This window comes from Heterocephalus glaber, unplaced genomic scaffold (assembly GCF_053883595.1).
Source record: "Heterocephalus glaber isolate CG9 unplaced genomic scaffold, H.glaber_assembly_v1.0 deba00001687, whole genome shotgun sequence".
NCBI lineage: Eukaryota > Metazoa > Chordata > Mammalia > Rodentia > Bathyergidae > Heterocephalus > Heterocephalus glaber.
The window spans coordinates 28,092,057-28,110,016 of NW_028258412.1; the positions used below are offsets into that span (position 1 = coordinate 28,092,057).

Genomic DNA, 17,960 nt, shown 5'->3' on the forward strand with positions numbered 1-17,960 from the left:
GCGCAGTTTGTAATAGCTAAAACTTGGAAACAACCCAAATGCCCATCAACTGGAGACTGGATAAAGAAAATGTGGTTTTTTTTATAAAATGGAGTACTACTCAGCCATAAAAAATGAGAAATTAGAGACATATCTAAGTGGATGCACATTGAGGCCATACTCTTAAGTGAAATAAATAGGACACACGTGTAAATACCGAATAGTTTCTCTGGTGTGAGAAACTGAAAGTGTAAATAAGGACTAAATGTATAATAGGTAAAATGAAATAGGAAGAAAAGGGGCAAAGGGGAAGGAAGTGGGATGCCTAGGGGAAAGGATAGAAGGGAATGGGATTAATACGAGAAAATGGAAAAATAGGAACACAATCTTTGTAAATAGGACTGGAGGGGTTGAAGGGAGAGCTGAGCAAGGGTGAAAAATAAGAACCAAGAGAGACTATGTAAAGGTGCAGATTTCCAATGATGAATGTCATTATATTGTATACCTAAAATGTACCAATGATTAGAATGAATAATCGATAATGTAAAATAGGAAGAAAAGGTCCAAAGGGGTAGGGGTAGTGGGAGGGGCAGGAGAAAGGAAAGAAGGCAAAGGAAAAATGATGAGAAATGGAAAAAATGGAAATAAAGTCTTTGTAAATATGGAAGGGCGGAGGGCGTGAAGGGAGGGCTAGGAATGGGGAAAAAATAAGAACCAAGATGCATTATGTAAAGGTACAATTCCCAATGAGAAATGTGTTGTATACCTACAATGTACCAATAAAAGAATTAAAAAAAAAAGAAGAAGATAGTCTGACAGAAAGATCTGCTTATCCTAGCCCAAGTATTCTGTGCAATGGGATAAACACTGGAGATACAGCTGGAAGGTATACTGTGTCGAGTGCCCAGGAGTTTTTAAAAGGGTAGAAAAAGTCTATGTTAATGCAAAGCCTTGTGCAAGACTGAACACCAGGATACAAAGAGACCTAGATGTGGAAGGAGCAAAGTCAGAGCCTCAAGCATGTCAAGAGGTAGCAGTGTCCTCTTGTGGGTGTCAGTGGTATGCGTAGAAGCCATGGTGCTTTTATTTCTGTAGATGTCCCCACAGTTGAAAAAAAAATTCTTAAATCTCAGAAGACAAAGAGCCAATAATATGAAAGAACAAAGCACAAAATAAATAAATGTAAACATATGGGAAATAGTTTTCTTTTTTTTTTTAAATTCTAGGTTTGACTAAAAATACAGTGTAACTTTAAAATGACTTTGAGACAGCAAAGCAGCTAGAATTCTCAGGACAGAATCCTAGAGAAGAGAGAGTCCTGCAGAGAAGGAACCCTGGAGATGTGCGAGGCGCCCAGTAGAGTGTTTCACATGCATCAGAGGAATTCACCAACCCACCAGAGAAAGAGTCCACGGAAGGACTAGAGGGAATAGTACCTGACGTTCTCAGGGCTGAGAAAAATGCCCATTCCCACTGGGCCTCCTGGAAAATGTCTAATTCCTGAGTATTGGGTAGGTCTTGTCCACCCTTGCAGTGTCTAGCAATGTGGTCTTGCTCCAGTAGTGGGAAGTACTTACCCTACCTGGCAAATTGTAAGAATAAGGCCAAAAAGATGAAGCTTTTTCCAAGTGATCTAATACATCCTAAAACAAAGCTCAAGGTGTATAGAAATACAAACATATCCAACATGATAAAACAGTATTGAGCATCTGGGCAGAGCTTACCAATCATGCAAAGAAGCTGAAGAACATGACCCATAATGAGGACAATAATAACAGAATTAGCAGAGGAGGACTATAAAACTTAGAATTATTTCATATTGTCAAGAAGTTAAGGAATAGAAAATATTGAAGAGAATCAAATTGAAATTCTAGAGAGAAGAACTTGTCTGAAGTGAAAATATACTGGATTAATAGCAAGTTAGACTTGCAGAAAATAAAACTATCCAGGCTGGGGATTTAGCTCCATGGTTCTGGTGCCTGCTTTGCAAGCACAAGGTCCTGAGTTTGATCCCCGGTACCAAAATAAATAAAACTACCCAAAATGAAATGCAGAGAAAAGAAAAAAGAAAAAAATGGAAAGAGCTTTAGTGAGTTGTGGACATCTTCAGGTTGCTTACCGTAATAGTACAGTCCCATGCTGCATAAACATTTTGGTCATTGACTAAACATAATTACAATAGTCCCATAAAATTATGATGGAGCCCTCCCTCGGCCACCGCTGCCGCCTCCTGCCGCTCCTGGAGCTGCTTGTGTGCTCATTCAGTGCGGACCTGGTACCTCTTTTGTGAAGCGGCAGCTGAGAAGACTCGGGCGCTCGCTATGGCCAATGAAAAGCCCAAGGAGTCAAGACTGAGAACAATGATCATTAATTTGAAGATGGCGGGGCAGGATGGTTCTGTGGTGCAGTTTAAGATTAAGAGGTATACACCACTTAGTAAACTAATGAAAGCCTATTGTGAATGACAGGGTTTGTCAATGAGGCAGATCAGATTCCGATTTGATGGACAGCCAATCAATGAAACAAACACATCTGCACAGTTGGAAATGGAGGACGAAAATGCAATTGATGTGTTCCAGCAGCAGACAGGAGGTGTCTACTAAAAAGGGAAACTGCAACAACTCTACTCCAGAACTCTGTTCTTATAGACCAAGAATACATTCTCAATTAGAAAACTGCAATTTGCTTCCACTGCATCCTGACTACTACAGTATAGTTTTCTCTATTCTTTCATTTTCCCCTTCTGGATTCCTTTATTGTACATAAAGTATCTGGTGTATGTGCACAAGCATGTTGCATTTTTTTTCACTAAATGGCCAACAGTATGTTTTGATTGACATCAGATGGAGACGGGATGGGGAGATACTGGTTCTGTGAAAATAATTCCCTCTCCATTAGTGCCATGCTCATCAGCTCTTATCTTTATATTCCAGTAAGTTGTTTTGCTCTCACTGTTTTAACAGAAAAGACAACAGAAAAGACAACAACATAAAAATCCTTGCATACCTTATTTCATTGGAGAATTTTAATGTTCTTCATTTATCATTGTAAAACCAAGCACCATTTTATAAGTTTTTTGTACGTAGCTGTTACATGTAGGGCAATCTATCTTTATGTAGGAGTAAATTACTCTTTAAAAGAAAAAGAATCCTAGATAGTTTTCCCTTTAAGTCAAGTGTCTTGTTTAAATATACTTCTTGTTTAAAATGAAAAAAAAAATTACGATGGAACCAAACAATCCCTATCATTTAGTGATGTGGTAAATTATACTATTATACTACAGTGCATTACAGAAATTTAACATGTACTGCCAGTCATATAAAAATATATCATAGCCAGGTACAGTGGTACACACTTGTAATCCTAGCTACTTTGAGTTTGAGGCAGGAAGATTGCAAGTTTGAGGCCAGCCTGGGCAACTTACTAAGACCCTGTATCAAAATAAATAAAAAGAGAATTGGGATGTGGCTCAGTGGTCTGTATCCTAGAGCAGTTGCCTAACATGCACAAGGCCTTGGATTTGATCCCCAGCACCACACAAAAAATATAATAGGTATAATTTTGGACAGTGTGTAATACTTGATAAAGGATGGCTGCATTATTAGTTTATGTATTTACTTTTTAATTGCTATTTTAGAGCGTACTCCCTATAAAGTTTCCTGTTAAACAATATGCCATGCTAAGCTGGCAGCAGTCTCATTCATCTTGTTTACTACATCTTGTTTGCATTCAGAGGCAGTGGTGAATGACTGACCAGTACCATTAAGTTGTACCTGAGTAAACTCTTTATGCTCCCACAACAATGAAATCACCTAATGATGCAGTTCTTAGAGCAGATCCCCATTATTGATGAGTGACACATGCATGTTGGTAACTGGAATACTCGGAGAAGAGAGCAAGGGAGAGAATATATATATAAAGAAATAGTGGCTGAAACCCCTCAAAATTCCATGAAACTATAAACCCACAGATAAAGCAAGAGGAAACCTAAACAGATAAAAACTACACCAAAGAGAATTTAAATCAAATTTCATTAAATCAAAAGAAAATCTTAAAACCAGCCAGAGGAAAAGTACATGCTATGTACAGAGGAGCAAAGGTGATACTGGATTTCTTACCAGAAATAACACAAATAAGAAAAATGGAACTGTATTTATAAGGTGCTAAAAGCCAAAATAACTCTACTTAGAATTATATACTTAGCAAAAAATCATTCAAAAATGAAGACAACCTAGAGAATGGAGGAAAATATCTACAAATTATAATTCTGGTAAAGGTTTAGTAGGTAGAATATTTATAGAATACCTACAACTCAATCACAGTAATACAGATAACCAAGTTTAAAAATGGGCAAAGGACTTGAATAGACATCTCTGCAAAGATTTACAAATGGCCAACAAGCATATGAAAATATAGGCTCAGGATGTAGCTCAGCCATACTGTGCCAGTACCAAAAAAAAGGAAAATATACTCAATATTGCTAGTTGTTATAAAGAATCCACTTGTCAAAAATAGGCTTTTGGAAGGAAAACTTATTCCAGTAAACAGGAAATAAAATCAGATTCTGGCAGCTAGCTGGGAAAAGCTGAGTTTATCATATCCATGTGTGGAAGAGCTGACATTGGGAGAGAGAGCAGTAGCCCACTGGGAGAGAGTTCATCTGTGAGAGGATGGGCTGACACCAGGACAGAGATTAGCAGCTACCTGGGAAAGGAGTCAGGGTTACGTAGGTATCGAAGGGGCTAAGGAACCTGGGGTGACATGGTTATGACTTGGATGCCCAAGGACGGGCTGCTCAGGTATCTAGACTGTTACCGAACTTTTCAGTGCTAGGGGAGTTGTATACTTCATTTTGAGTCCATTTGTCCTATTTACTGAGAAGCTGCTGTTGTTTGCTAAAAGCCTGTTTGCTTGGTCCTGTTTGTTTAGGCCAGGCCTGACATTAGTCATTAGGGAAATGCAAATCAGAACCACAATGAACTATCACTCTATAGCTACTAAGGTGGTTGTAATTTTTTTAAATTGAAGAGACAGTTTATTATACATGGTCCAAATATAAGAACAAAGACTGCAGTGGTTATGAACCACTTCCACCATGCAATCCAGAAAGCTAAGCTCATATCATTATTCCAGAGTTAGAGTTGGTATTTGACATGGCCTGGACTTGTTGTCTTAAGTCTCGTAGGGCAGATTAGGAAGAAAAAGACCATCAGAAATAGTTAAACAAGGAGAAGAGCAATTAAACTTCCTAAAAGAAATCATTTTATTTTATTATTATGTTTGCAGTTCATGCAGTTTACTGTCATCTTGGAGAGTGGTTATGTGTACACATCACACTTTTATTTTCTAACCCCTTCTTCTTCCCTTTCCCTCCCCTTCCTCTGTTTCCCCATCACCTTTTTGAACTTGCTGATACTATGTCTTAACTCCTGTTTACATTGATTGGAGTTATAAGGGTCCTGTAAGTGGCACCTCTCTATTCCTCTCATTTCCCCTTCCCCTGCTCCTCACTCCTCTCCTTGTTCCCTTGAACCACACCCCTATTGGATGAGATCTGTCCCCTTGTCCCTTTCTATCCATCTTTTATCATTTTCTTTCTACCTTGCTTCACTCAGATGAGAGATACCATATATGGTATTTAAATTTGTGGGTCTTATTTCACCCAACATAATTTCCAGGTCCATCCATTTTCCTACAAATGCCTCAAATGTGTCATTCTTTATAGCTGACTAGTATTCCATTATGTGTGGATAGCACATTTTGTTTATCCAATCATCTGTTGATAGGTATACACACTGCTTCTAGGGTTTAGCTATTACATATTGTGCTGCTGTGAGCATTGGTATGGAAGTATTGATGTAGCATGATGACTTATGCTCTTGGGGGAAGATACTATCGGGGATAGCTGGGTTGCATGGAATTTCTAATTTCAGTTCTTTAAGAAATCTCCATACTAATTTTCATATTGGTTATGCTAGTTTTTGTTCCCACTAACAATGCAGGAGTTTTCCTTTTTTGATGGCTATAATTTTTTAAAATGGAAAAATGTGTTGACAAAGATGTGGATAAATTGGAAACGTATATTTCTGCTATGAATGTAAAAGTAATGGAGCTGTTATGAAAAATAATCTGGTGATCCCTCAAAAAGCTGAGCAAATTGAGCATGATGGTACACACCTGTAATCTCAGCAGTCTAGGAGGCTAAGACAGGAGTATCACAAGACTGATCTCAGACTGGGCAATTTGGTGAGACCTGGTCTCAATAAATAAATAAATAGGGCTGAGGCTATAGCTCAGTGTAAAAGGTCCTGGATTTATAAAACCATGTAACCCTGAGTATATGCCTAAGGGAGTTGAAAATGAACTTAGATACTGGTACATCAATGTTCTCGGAAACATTATTCACAATAACTAAAAGTTGGAAACAACCTAAGTGGCCATCAGCAGATGGATAAGCAAAATGGCTAAACAGTGTATAACCAAAATGTGGAATATGATTGAGGCTTGAAGTTCTTTTTTTTTTTTTTTTTTTTTAGGTACCAGGGCTTGAACTCAGGACCTTGCGCTTGCAAGGCAGGCATGGTGCCACACAGCTAAATTCCTGGCCCAAAGCTTGAAGTTCTAATGCACACCACAACATGGATGAACCTTAGATGACTCATGTTAGGTGAACTAAACCCAGACAAAAGGAATGTGTAGAAGGGCAAATTCCTAACGATGGAAAGGACATGAAAGGTTACCAGGCTAGGAGAGGGTGAGGATTTTTTTTGCGGGGGGGTACCTGGGGTCAAACTCAAGACCTTGTGCTTGTGAGGCAGGCAGCACCGCTGAGCTAATTCCCTGGCCCAGGGTGAGGAATTTTTGCCTAATGGTTACAGAGTTTCTGTTTATAATGATGAAAAAAGATTTGAAATTAATGCTGATAGTTATACAACATTGTGGATAAAATGCCACTGAAATATTTGTTTAACAGTGGTTAAAATGGCACATTGTATATTATTTATATTTTACCAAGGTTTAAAAATTCTGTAATATACCAAAACTATTAAGTTACAAACTTTATTTTTATTTTTAAATTTTTTTTGGTACCGGGGATCGAACTCGGGCCCTCACACTTTCAAGGTAGGCGGCGGATCCACTGAGCTAAATCCCTGGCCCAAGTTGCAAACTTTAAAGGGCAAATTATAATATGAATTTTATCTCAATAAAGCTATTTTTTCCCAATAAGTCTATTGGTACATTCTAGGTCTAAAATACAGTTACATTCATCATTGGGATCTTGTACCTTTACATGAGTATCTTGGTTCTTATTTTTTTTCCCCTTCCCCTGCCCTCCCTTCACCCCCTCCACCCTTCCCTACTTGCAAAGACTTTGTTTCCATTTTTTTCCTTTTCTCATATTTTTTCTTTTCCCTTTTTTCCTTTCCTCTACCCCTTCCACTTCCCCTGCTCCTTTAGACCTTTTCTTCCTATTACACAATATCAATTATGGATTTTTAAAATTACAATATCAAGACCTAGGAGACATTACCACAGATTTTACAGAATTTAAAAGGATATAGAAAGCATATCACAAAAATCTTTTTTGAAATAAGTTTGACAACTTCTAAGAAGTACCTTGGAAGGCAAGTTAATGAAACTAACTCTGGAGGAAATATAAAATTTGAATAGCACCTATTAAAGTATATTCCTAGCTTGAGAACCTACCTATATGACAACAGCAGGCTCATATACATTTTAACTGATAAATTATATCAAACATTTAAAGCAGAAAAAAAATAAATGAACACTTCTCCCCTCATTTTAGGAAATCAACATTGTGCTAATCCTAAAACTGGATAAAGATAATAGAAGAAAAAAGTATGAACTTAGATAGAAATTTGTTTAACAAAACATACTATTAGAAGTCAGATCTGGCAGTATATAGAAAATGGTTTTGTCATAGGGATGGCAGTGTTGGTTCAGCATTGGAAGATCCACCCGCAAAAGTCATCATTTTAACAGAGGAAAGGAAAAAGCCATATGAGCCTGTCAGTAGTTGGAGAAAGAGTATCGGACTAAATTCTACAGCTGTTCATGGTAAAAGCTATCAGGAGACTAGAAGTAAAACAGAACCTTCTCAGCAGATTAAAGACATGTACTCCATACTTCCAGTGAGAACACCTTATATGAATGGAGAAGATACAATGCTTTCTCCTTAAGGTGGGGAACAAGGGCAGATATGCTTACTCTTTATCTGTCCATTAAACTTTGAAACCTAGGCCCAACCAAAATAGCCTGGCAATAAAATGACACAATTAGGATAAGATTGGCAAGGTAGAAGTAAAATCTTAATATGTAGATGAAATGATCATCTACAGAGAAAATACTAAGAAATCTCTAGGAGCCCCTAGAACTTATGTTTGAATTTAGCAGGATTAGAAAACACAAGGTATATATAAAAATTCAGGTCTGTGTATACTTGCTATAAATGAAGAATTGGATATTGAAATTTAAAAGTTATGTAGGAGTACAAAGGACCTAGAAAAGTTAAAAAAAAAACGGTGTTGGAAGACGTTTAGTACCTAATTTTAAGACTTCTTCTAAAGCTACAGTAATCAAGGCAGTGTTGCTGTAAGGAAAGACATATAGATCATTTGAATAAAACAGAATCTAGAAATAGAACCACACATATATGGTCCACTGAGTTTTGAAAGATTATTTAACATTAGCATTTTATAGAATATAAACTCAATTCAAGAGCCAAGGAAGAGATAGTGTTTTCAGCAAATGGCACTAGAACACCTGGTATCCTTATATAAAAAATTAACCTCAACCCTTTATTTCCATACATGAAAATAACTTGAAGGGATCTGTGAACCTAAATATGAAAGCTTAAAAGTATAAAACTTTAAGAAGAAATTATAAGGGAAAATGTTTATGAATTTAGGGTAGGGAAGAACTACCTAGGGTACAAAAAAAATGATGTATAAAAGAAGAAAATTGATAAATGAGATTCCATCAAAATTTAGAACTTTAAATGACATCATTAAAATGAAAAGTCCTTAAACAGACCATATTTACAATGCATATAACCTATGATCAGACTGTATAAAGAACTCTTACAGCTCATTAATAGACAACCCAATTAAAAAGTAGACATAAGAAGATGATAAATAGTACAGCACGAGGAAAGGTGTGCAACTCTAGAATCAGAAAAATACTAACCAGTACAATAACAAGATTGAATTATACCCTCATTAAGGAGATGAAGTTAAAAGTTTTAAAAGCCTTGTCATGACTTTTTCTTTTTGTTAGATTCTCCCCCTTTGTGTTTAATTTGTCGCACCCAATGGATTCATTCTGCTGGGTTTCCTGGGGTTGTGATCCTCATTGTCTTTTCCTAGGGTATTGCCTAAAATTTTTTGGAGTGCCGGTTTGGTATTCATGAAGTTCCTGAGGTGCTCTTTATCATGAAAGTATCTTATTTCTCCATCAACTTTGAAAGATAGTTTTGCAGGGTACATCAATCTGGGTTGGAGGCTGTTTTCCTTGAGGGCTTGAAATACATCACTCCAAGCTCTTCTTGCCTTGAGGCTTTGCATTGAGAAGTCTGCTGTGATTCTAATGGGCTTTCCTTCGTATGTGATTTGTTTCTTTTCTCTCACTGCTTGTAGAATTTTATTCTTCTGTTGGATTTCTGGAATCCTATTATATGCCTATGTGTAGATTTTTTTTGATCAAGGCTAGCTGGAGTCCTATATGCCTCACTTATCTGTATGTCAAGTTCTTTTCCCTTCCTTGGGAAATTTTCTGCCATCATTTCTGTGAGCAGTTTTTTTTATGTCGTCTGCACTCTCTCCTGTTTCTTCATTGACTCCAATCAGTCTTATGTTATTCTTCTTTGGATCGTCTAGCAGCTGCTGGATTGATTTCTCATGTTCCCTTACAATTTTAAAGCAATTTTTCTTTTCCTGGTCACTAATTGCAATCTTATCTTCTATATCTGAAGTTCTATCCTCATATTGGTTCATTCTGCTCTGCAGACTTTTGATGGAGTTTTTAATCTCCTGGTTTCCTATGTTGGGATTCCATCGTGTTCCTCAGATCCTCTATTTTTTTTAATCTGTGTCCTCTCTAGACTTATTAATAATGTCTTGCACTATGACCACAAACTTTGCTGTTATCTGAGAAATTATTTCTGATTTCATTTTTCCCAGATCCTCTTTTGTTGCCAGTTCATAGAGTCCAGGTGGTTGAGTATCAGATTGTTCCATCTCATTTCCCTTTGGGGTTGCTGTAGGTGATCCAGAAGTCTGTTTTTGAGTCTTGTTTGTGTGTCTTCCCATTTCCATGGGTGTGTGTGTGTGTGTGTGTGTGTGCGCGCGCGCGCGCGTGTGCGTGCTTCTGGCAGCTTCTCTGCCCTAGGACCGTGGGATGGCGGCGGGGGAGCTTCCTTCCTGGTGCTGGGACTGGCTCAGCTTCTCTGCCTCAATAAAGCTATTTAAAAAAACCAAATAGCACAGTAAGGACATTGTCACACAAAAGCTGAAAGAATTACAACTGAGAGACCCCTATTATCAAGAATGTTAATGTCCTTCAGGAAAAAAGGAAATGAAACAGAAATGAAATATGGGTTCATAAGAAAGGAATGGGCACTGGTAACTGCTTAAGTTAAAAATACATATATTTCCTTAATATTTAAATTACCTTTAAACAATTTAAATTTTTTATGTTGCATGTGGTTCATAATGGTTACAAGAAGTTGGTATACTTACATAACATCCCAATTCTTTTAAAAAAGAAAATGAACTGTGTTAGTTTTCTGTTCCACTTCTAACAAATTTTCACAATGTAGCAACCTCAGATAGCACAGTTAGCTGGTGTGTAGGTCTGAAACCTCCATGCCCAGAGTCCAGAGGCAGAGCTCAGGGGAAAATTCACATAGGCTGGCCTGTGGCAGGATTCCCTTTCCTGTCCCTCTTCATGTGCTGCACACTTGAGTGGCTGGGCTTCTGGGACAGTCCCCATCCTCATCACCTGCACCTTCCATCCTCAAGCTGGCAGAGGGTCATTGTGTTCTGCATGTTCTTCAAGGTTCTGGCTTCCTGTGACCAGCTGGAGAAAACACATTTCTTACATATGCAGTGACGATGTTAGGTCAAGTTTTGTTGTTTATTTTTACTTTAAGAGAGAATTTTTAATAGCCCACAGTTCCAAATTCCATTCAGTTCCAAATGAAATTTAGCAAGGATGCCAGAGATTTAAGAGGTGAATGAACAATTTATGTAACTTGTGTTTTTTTCTGCAACTTTGCTTTTCAGGACTCTTCCTGTTACTTGAGAAAGTGTCGTTGAGAACGAGGCAGGAACAGAAGCTGTGGTGCTGATGGACAGGTCCCAGGTACATTGGACTGCTCTCATTGTTATCCAGCTGGGAATCCCTTTTCCTGGGCAGAGAAACTTCAGCAATTGTGCCTCAGACACTCTGTTCCAGGAGAGTAGTGTTATTGTGTTTCTTCATTTGTAATTGTAGTTTCACTTCATCAGTAGTGTGGGCAGAGTTGAGTGGGATCTCAAGATCCTGTTGAATGAGTTTGGGGTGTGGGAACTGGAAGTGCTGGTACCTCTCAGGCTTCCCTGGTCTTGGCTGTCCTGGGCATGGTGCTGGTTGTGTGAATTCCTCCATGGGGAGCTCTGGTTGGAGGAGCTTGACAACTTAGAAAGTTATCCAAGGGAAACTGCAGCCAAAGCAGAGAGGTCTGAATGATACAGGAAATAATACTGGAGATGAAATATGAAATATTATTGTTAAGCTTGACCTGGTTGTGAAATGGTTAATGAATATGCTCTTTAATTCCAAGCTCCAGTTTGACAAAATACAAAAAAACACAATAAAACACCTAGCTGATGGAGGTGCTGTCTTTGCCTGACAAAAGCTGTGCTGTCTCAGAACAGATGAAACACAGAACACAGGATGAGATGTTCCCAACATAAAGATAACAACTACAAAGTACAACATCTTTCCAAAGCCAAGTCACCTGAAAATATCCATACATCTGTCTTTATTGCTGCATGGACCCCAACTACAAATATTTGTTTTGACCCCTATCCATGATAGATGTGCCAAACCTCTCTTCCAATGCTCTGTAATGTTTTCTGCCTTTTCTTTGTTCAGGGCTGATGGCCCCTTGCTTGCTATCAGTCCACCTCTGCCCAGGTTAACCTCTTTGCTTTTGCTAGCCTGCTCAGGTAGTCTCATTCCTCCGCTGTTTGTTACAGTTATATCTCCCAACCTGTTAGCTATATGATACGTCAAGCTCTTGTTCTCTAAAAATTGAAGAATGAATTCTAGGAACATTGGAGGTTAAGAGTAGGAAGATATTTTTGATAGGAAAGCTCCTGAGAGGCAAGAGGGGACCAAAGTGTGTAGCTGGGGATCCCACTTTACAGAGGAGTTTTACAGAGCAAAACCCATGTGGGTGCAACATGGGCTATAGCCATGATAATCCAATAAGGTTACAAGTAGTCATGCAGGTAATAGTGGTCCAATTGGGAAACAAGTCATGTGACAAGTGTGGATGGAAAGAACAAAGATTCTTGGGCCGGGCATTTAGCTCAGTGGTTCCAGCACCTGCCTCACAAGTGCAAGGTCCCAGATTGGATCCCCGATACCAAAAAAAACAAAACCAAAAACAAAACAAAGATTCTCCTACAAAATGGTGGGTCCAGAGATCTCTGGTCATCTACCAGGGTGGCTGATGTCTGTCTAGACTTCATTAGGCCCGGTGTTTGTCCTTTGAGGAAGTATGCAGGTCTGGTCATCTTGTTTTTATCTTGAGGCCTGCTTTCCAACCAGTATGTCTCCAGTCACAGCTGTGGTGTTTCATCTTTGTTCTGACTCTCTCAAGGACTTATCCCTACTGACCTACCTCATCTGTCTATACTGTGAGGACAGGACCTTTGGCAGCAGGGTGACCTGGAGTGTCAATGGTGTAGATGCTGCCCTTGTGCCTGTCTAGCCTCTTCCTCAGGAGGATCCTGCATGTAGTGTTGACAAGTGAGCTGGGGAAAAAGACTGAAAGCAGAGCTGATGTTCTTGCTGTCTGCAGGGCTCAGTTCCACACTGGGATGCTTTGGGCAGGTGTTAGGTGTGTGCATGGAACACCAGGAGATTTAACTAATTTTAATGTCCATGAGAAAACTTGCTGAAATGACATTTTTGCCAAGATATTAAGGATAACTTGTTGTCAAAATAAACATGATAGAACTGGATTTGTGAGAGCCTAGGTTTCTGAGACAGTATGACTTGTTTGAAGAATTAACGCAGCTCCAGCAGAAGGAAGGGGAGGCATGGGCAGCATGGGACTCCTCAGTGGGTCTGACTGTCTGCAGCTTTAGTGTTGACTTTATGGGCTCAGGAAAGTGCCCTGCAGGATTCACAGGGTAAGAGGCAGCAGAAATGAAACAAAGCCATAATTGATAATGTCAATAGAAGCTTGCAAAGGAGGCAGGCAGAGCTCCTGTGAGGCAAGTGTGAACTGTGTGCTGCTGAGAAGTTGGCTGTACTGGCTAAAAAGAGTTCATGAGAAATCACTGGACTTTGGTCTTTCCTTCTTTTTTATTATGGAAATTCTTAAAGATACACAAAATTGGAAAAGTAGTTTGATATGTTAGAGTAGAAAGAGAGAAATAGTATATCTAAAAGGGACTAGGGGACTGGAGATTTATCTCAGTGGTTCCGACGCCTGCCTTGAAAGTGCAAGGTCCTGAGTTTGATCCCTGTTACCAAAAAAACCAAAAGCAATAAAATGGACTGGGGATTAATAGAAAAATAAATGAGCGACTTGTGCTGACCAGAATGTCCAGAAACAGCCGAGTGCAGTGGCACATACCTATAATCTCAGCTACTAAGGAGCCTAAGGCAGGAAGATTGCAAGTTCAAGGTTGACTTAGACTCTGTCTCAAGATAAAAAGGGATGTAGCTCAGTGGTAGAGCTCTTGGCCAGCATGCAGAAGGCCTTGGGTTCAATCCCTAGTACCACAAAAGATAAGAAAAAGGAAGAGATCAACTGCAAACTGTATTGTTTACAGCTATGTTCGTATGAACAAATATGAACAAATCGATAAACAACACAACTCAATATTTCCAGGAAGAGGAGGTACACACAAGATATTGCTAAAGTACTGTTGAAATTATGATTCAGAATGTCCTTATGCTGCACCCATCTTTTGTGTCTCTACACACTGACTGGAATGGATTGTGCTTTTCACTCTTGTCTTCAACACAATACTGTACTGTTTGGGAGTAAACATAATTCTCGGTGGTATATTGTACTTTACAGCTAAGAAAGGTGAAGTTAAGCCAAACAAGCATTATCTAACCCCAAACGGAAGGTGTCCGAGTCTGAGCTCAAGTCTGCTTGGTTTCAAGTGCAGTTCTCACTCCCCTCTCACACACCTTTCCTTTCAGTGTTGCCCTCCCGACTGTTTCTGTGTTTCTAGAGAAGCACAGCATCTCCTTAGGGGAATGCCAATAGCAACAGGCAGAGATCAGGAGATGAAACATGGGCAAGCGTTTTAGGAACACTGAGCACCACAAACAAGTCAAGTATTCATGGAGAGCCACAGGCACCTTGTGAGAGTGTGGTAGGGAAGGGGCATCATTACTACTGAGCCTGATGGGTGAAAACATTAATTTCTCTTCTCACAAACTTTTTCAGCTGATACAACCTTTGTTATCAAAGGCTGTTTGCCCTTTGCTTCTCTGATTTATTTCACCAATGGAGATCACCAACTGGAAACAGGAAGAAAATTGCTGGTGTGGTGGTGGTGTGTATCTCCTTGACATTCACAGCTCCATGAATCCAGAGTCTGGTTTCTAGAATCTTTCTGTGTCCTTGGGATTGGCAGATAGGGGCCTGAAGGGAAAAAGAGATGTTCAGCACATAAAACCTCACAGAACATTCCTTAAAGGGCTTTGCATTGATTTTTAAACTTACATACAGTAAAATCTTCTCCTTGTGTGGTCCTGGGGATTGAACCCAGGGCCTTCACACTGAGCTACATCTCTTGCCCTTCAAAAAAAAATTTTTTTTCCCTAAGTTCTTTTATTGGTACATTTTAGGTATACAATTCATTTACATTTATCATTGGGTGTTTGTACCTGTACATGATGCATCTTGGTTCTTATTTTTTTCCCCATTACCTGTACACCCTTCACCCCCTCCACCCTTCCCTATTTACACAGGCATCATTTCCATTTTTTTTTCTTTTCTCATAGTTTTTCCTTTCCCACCTTTCCTTTCTCCTTTCCTTCCCTTCACCCCTTCATCTTTGGACATTTTTTCCTATTTCCAATTATCCAATATTCATTTTAATCATTTTAACCCTTGTTTACACCATCAGTTTCTCACACTAGTGAAACTATTTGGTATTTACACATGTGTGTCCTGTTTACTTCACTTAAGAGTATGGCCTTTATATGCATCCATTTAGTTATAAATGACTCTAGTTTTTCATTCTTTATGGCTGAGTAGTACTCCATTTTATTAAAAAACCACATCTTCTTTATCCAGTTTCCAGTTGATGGACACTTGGGCTGCTTCCAAGCTTTAGCTATTACAAACTGTGCTGCAATAAACACAGGTGCACATATATGGCTGTGGTATGATTCTTTTAATTCTCTTGGGAAGATACCCAGCAGGGGAATAGCTGGGTCAAATGGGACCTCTAGTCCTAGTTCTTTGAGGTATCTCCATACTGATTTCCACAGTGGTCACACCAGTCTACACTTCCACCAGCAATGGAGAAGGGTTCCTTTCTCCCCACACCCCCGCCAGCATTTGTTATTGTTTGATTTCTTGATACCAGCCGTTCTTTTTGGGGTGAGGTGGAATCTCTGTTGTTTTCATCTGCATCTCTCAAATGACCAGTGATGTTGAACATTTTTTCATATATTTGTTTGCTGCTTTTATTTCTTTGTCTAAGAAATGTCTGTTCATTTCTGATGTCTATTTTTGAATTGGGTCTTTGCATTTGGGGGGTCTGATTTTTTTCAATTCTTTGTATATTCTAGATAGTAGTCCCTTGTCTGATATACAGCTGCTAAAATTTTTTTCCCATATTGTAGGTTGTCTGTTAGCTCTGTTGGTGGTTTCCCTTGCAGTCCAGAAGCTTTTAAATAAGATGAGATCCCAGTTGTTGACTCTTTGTGCAAGTTCCTGTGCCACTGAGGTTTTGTTCATAAAGTCTTTTCCTATGCCAATGTCTTCCAGAGTTCTACCTAACTTCTCTTCCAGCAAGTTTAGTGTTTCTGTCTTAATATTTAGATCTTTAATCCATTTCAGTCTTAGTTTAGTGTACGGTGATAGGTATGGGTCTAGTTTTAATCTTTGGCAGGCTGAAATCTAGTTTTTCCAACACCATTTATTACATAGGCTGTCTTTCTTCCAATGATGGTGGTTGGCACCTTTGTCAAAGATGATGTGGCTGAGTATGTCTGGAGTTGTTTCTGTATCTTCCAATCTATTCCACTGATCCTCAGGTCTGTTCTTTTGCCAGTACCGTGCTGTTTTTATCACAGTAGCTTTGTAGTATAGTTTCAAGTTGGGGATAGTGATAACCCCAGCCATGTCTCTGTTACTTAGAATTGCTTTTGCTATTCTGGGTCTCTTCTGGTTCCAAATGAATTTTTGGATTGTTTTCTCTAGTTCTGTGAAGTATATTATTGGAATTTCAATTGACATTGCATTGAATCTATATAGTAGTTTTGGAAGTATGGCCATTTTCACTATATTGGTTCTTCCTACCCAGGAACAAGGGATATCTTTCCATTTTCTTATATCCTCCTCAATCTCAAAAAAATTTTAAGACAGGGTCAGGTAAGTTTCCAGGGCAGGACTAGAACTCACAGTCCTCCTGCCTCAGCCTCTGAGAGTGCTAGAATTATAGACAAGCACCACCACACCTGGCTAAATCCTCTCATTTTGACAAATGGAGATAGTGTATAACCACCATTTCATTCAAGGTACAGAATAGATCCATCACCCCAACTTTCATCTGCTTCCCCTTTGTTGTCAGTGTTTTCCTCCTTCTCTGCAGCCCCTTGGATCTACTAGTTGTTCTCCATCCTTGGATTTTGCCTGTTCCAGAATGTCCCATAAACAGAGTCATATGATGTGCAGCCCACAGCTTTTCACATGGCATAATGTCTTTGAGATTCATCTGTTGTTGCACTGGTCAGTAGCCTGTACTTTTTACAGCTGAGTAAATTGCTATTGTGTGGATGTAGCACACTTTGTTTTGCATTCTGTGTTGAAGGATATTTGGGTTCCTTCCAGTTTGGGCAGTTACACTTAAGGCCCCTTACCAGTTTTATACACTTGCCTATCAGTTTTGGTATGAACATATGTTTCTAGATTCTCAAGTATTTGCCAAAGGTCCTGCTGCAGTGTCCCCCAGAGGACCTTGTACTGAAGCATTGATCTTCAGCTTGGTACTTTTGGGAGACAGTGGAGCCCTGAAGAGGGGAAGGCTGGTGGGAAGTCCTTGGGTCATTGGAACTATGCCCTTGAGAGGATATGGGACTCTGACCTCTCTTTATTTTTGGCACCCAGCCATAAGGTGAATAGTGCCCCCTCCACACATTCCATGATGTATTGTGCTGTCACATACTGTCCCACTACAGGCAAAAAAGTAACAGGGCTAACCAAACATGGACTGAAACTCCCAAAACTGTGAGCCAAATTTTTCTTCTTTTTAGGCTATTATTTCAGCTATTTTGCAATAGTAACAGAAAACTGATCAGCATGGGTCATGTGATAAAAGTGTACTTAACTTTGTGAAAAATGTGCAGTATTTTCCAGAGTGGTTATAGCATTTTGGATTCCCACAGTACCTGGGTATAAGTAGCACTCATTCTGCATCTTCACAAGTGTTCAAAAGTTTACACTTTTTGATAGGTATCAAATCATATCTTACAGTGGTTTTGTTTTGTTTGGT

The 17,960-nt window shown here is 39.1% G+C and overlaps 1 protein-coding gene across 5 annotated transcripts in view; it reads left to right on the top strand.

The window, feature by feature from the left end:
* Positions 1–17,960, top strand: part of Znf10 (zinc finger protein 10) — a 56,437-nt gene that overhangs the window by 18,211 nt on the left and 20,266 nt on the right. For 3 of the 5 annotated variants that reach the window (XM_004844054.4, XM_087198457.1, XM_004844055.4), the window contains exon 2: positions 11,283–11,361. The exons of 1 other annotated variant lie outside the window; for it this stretch is intronic. In XM_004844054.4, coding sequence (XP_004844111.1) covers positions 11,347–11,361 — 15 coding nt within the window. In that variant the 5' untranslated portion in view covers positions 11,283–11,346. Of the gene's footprint in view, positions 1–6,515; positions 6,734–11,282; positions 11,362–17,960 lie in introns of all 5 variants that reach the window. One more of the 5 variants, XM_087198455.1, reaches the window with a different exon arrangement.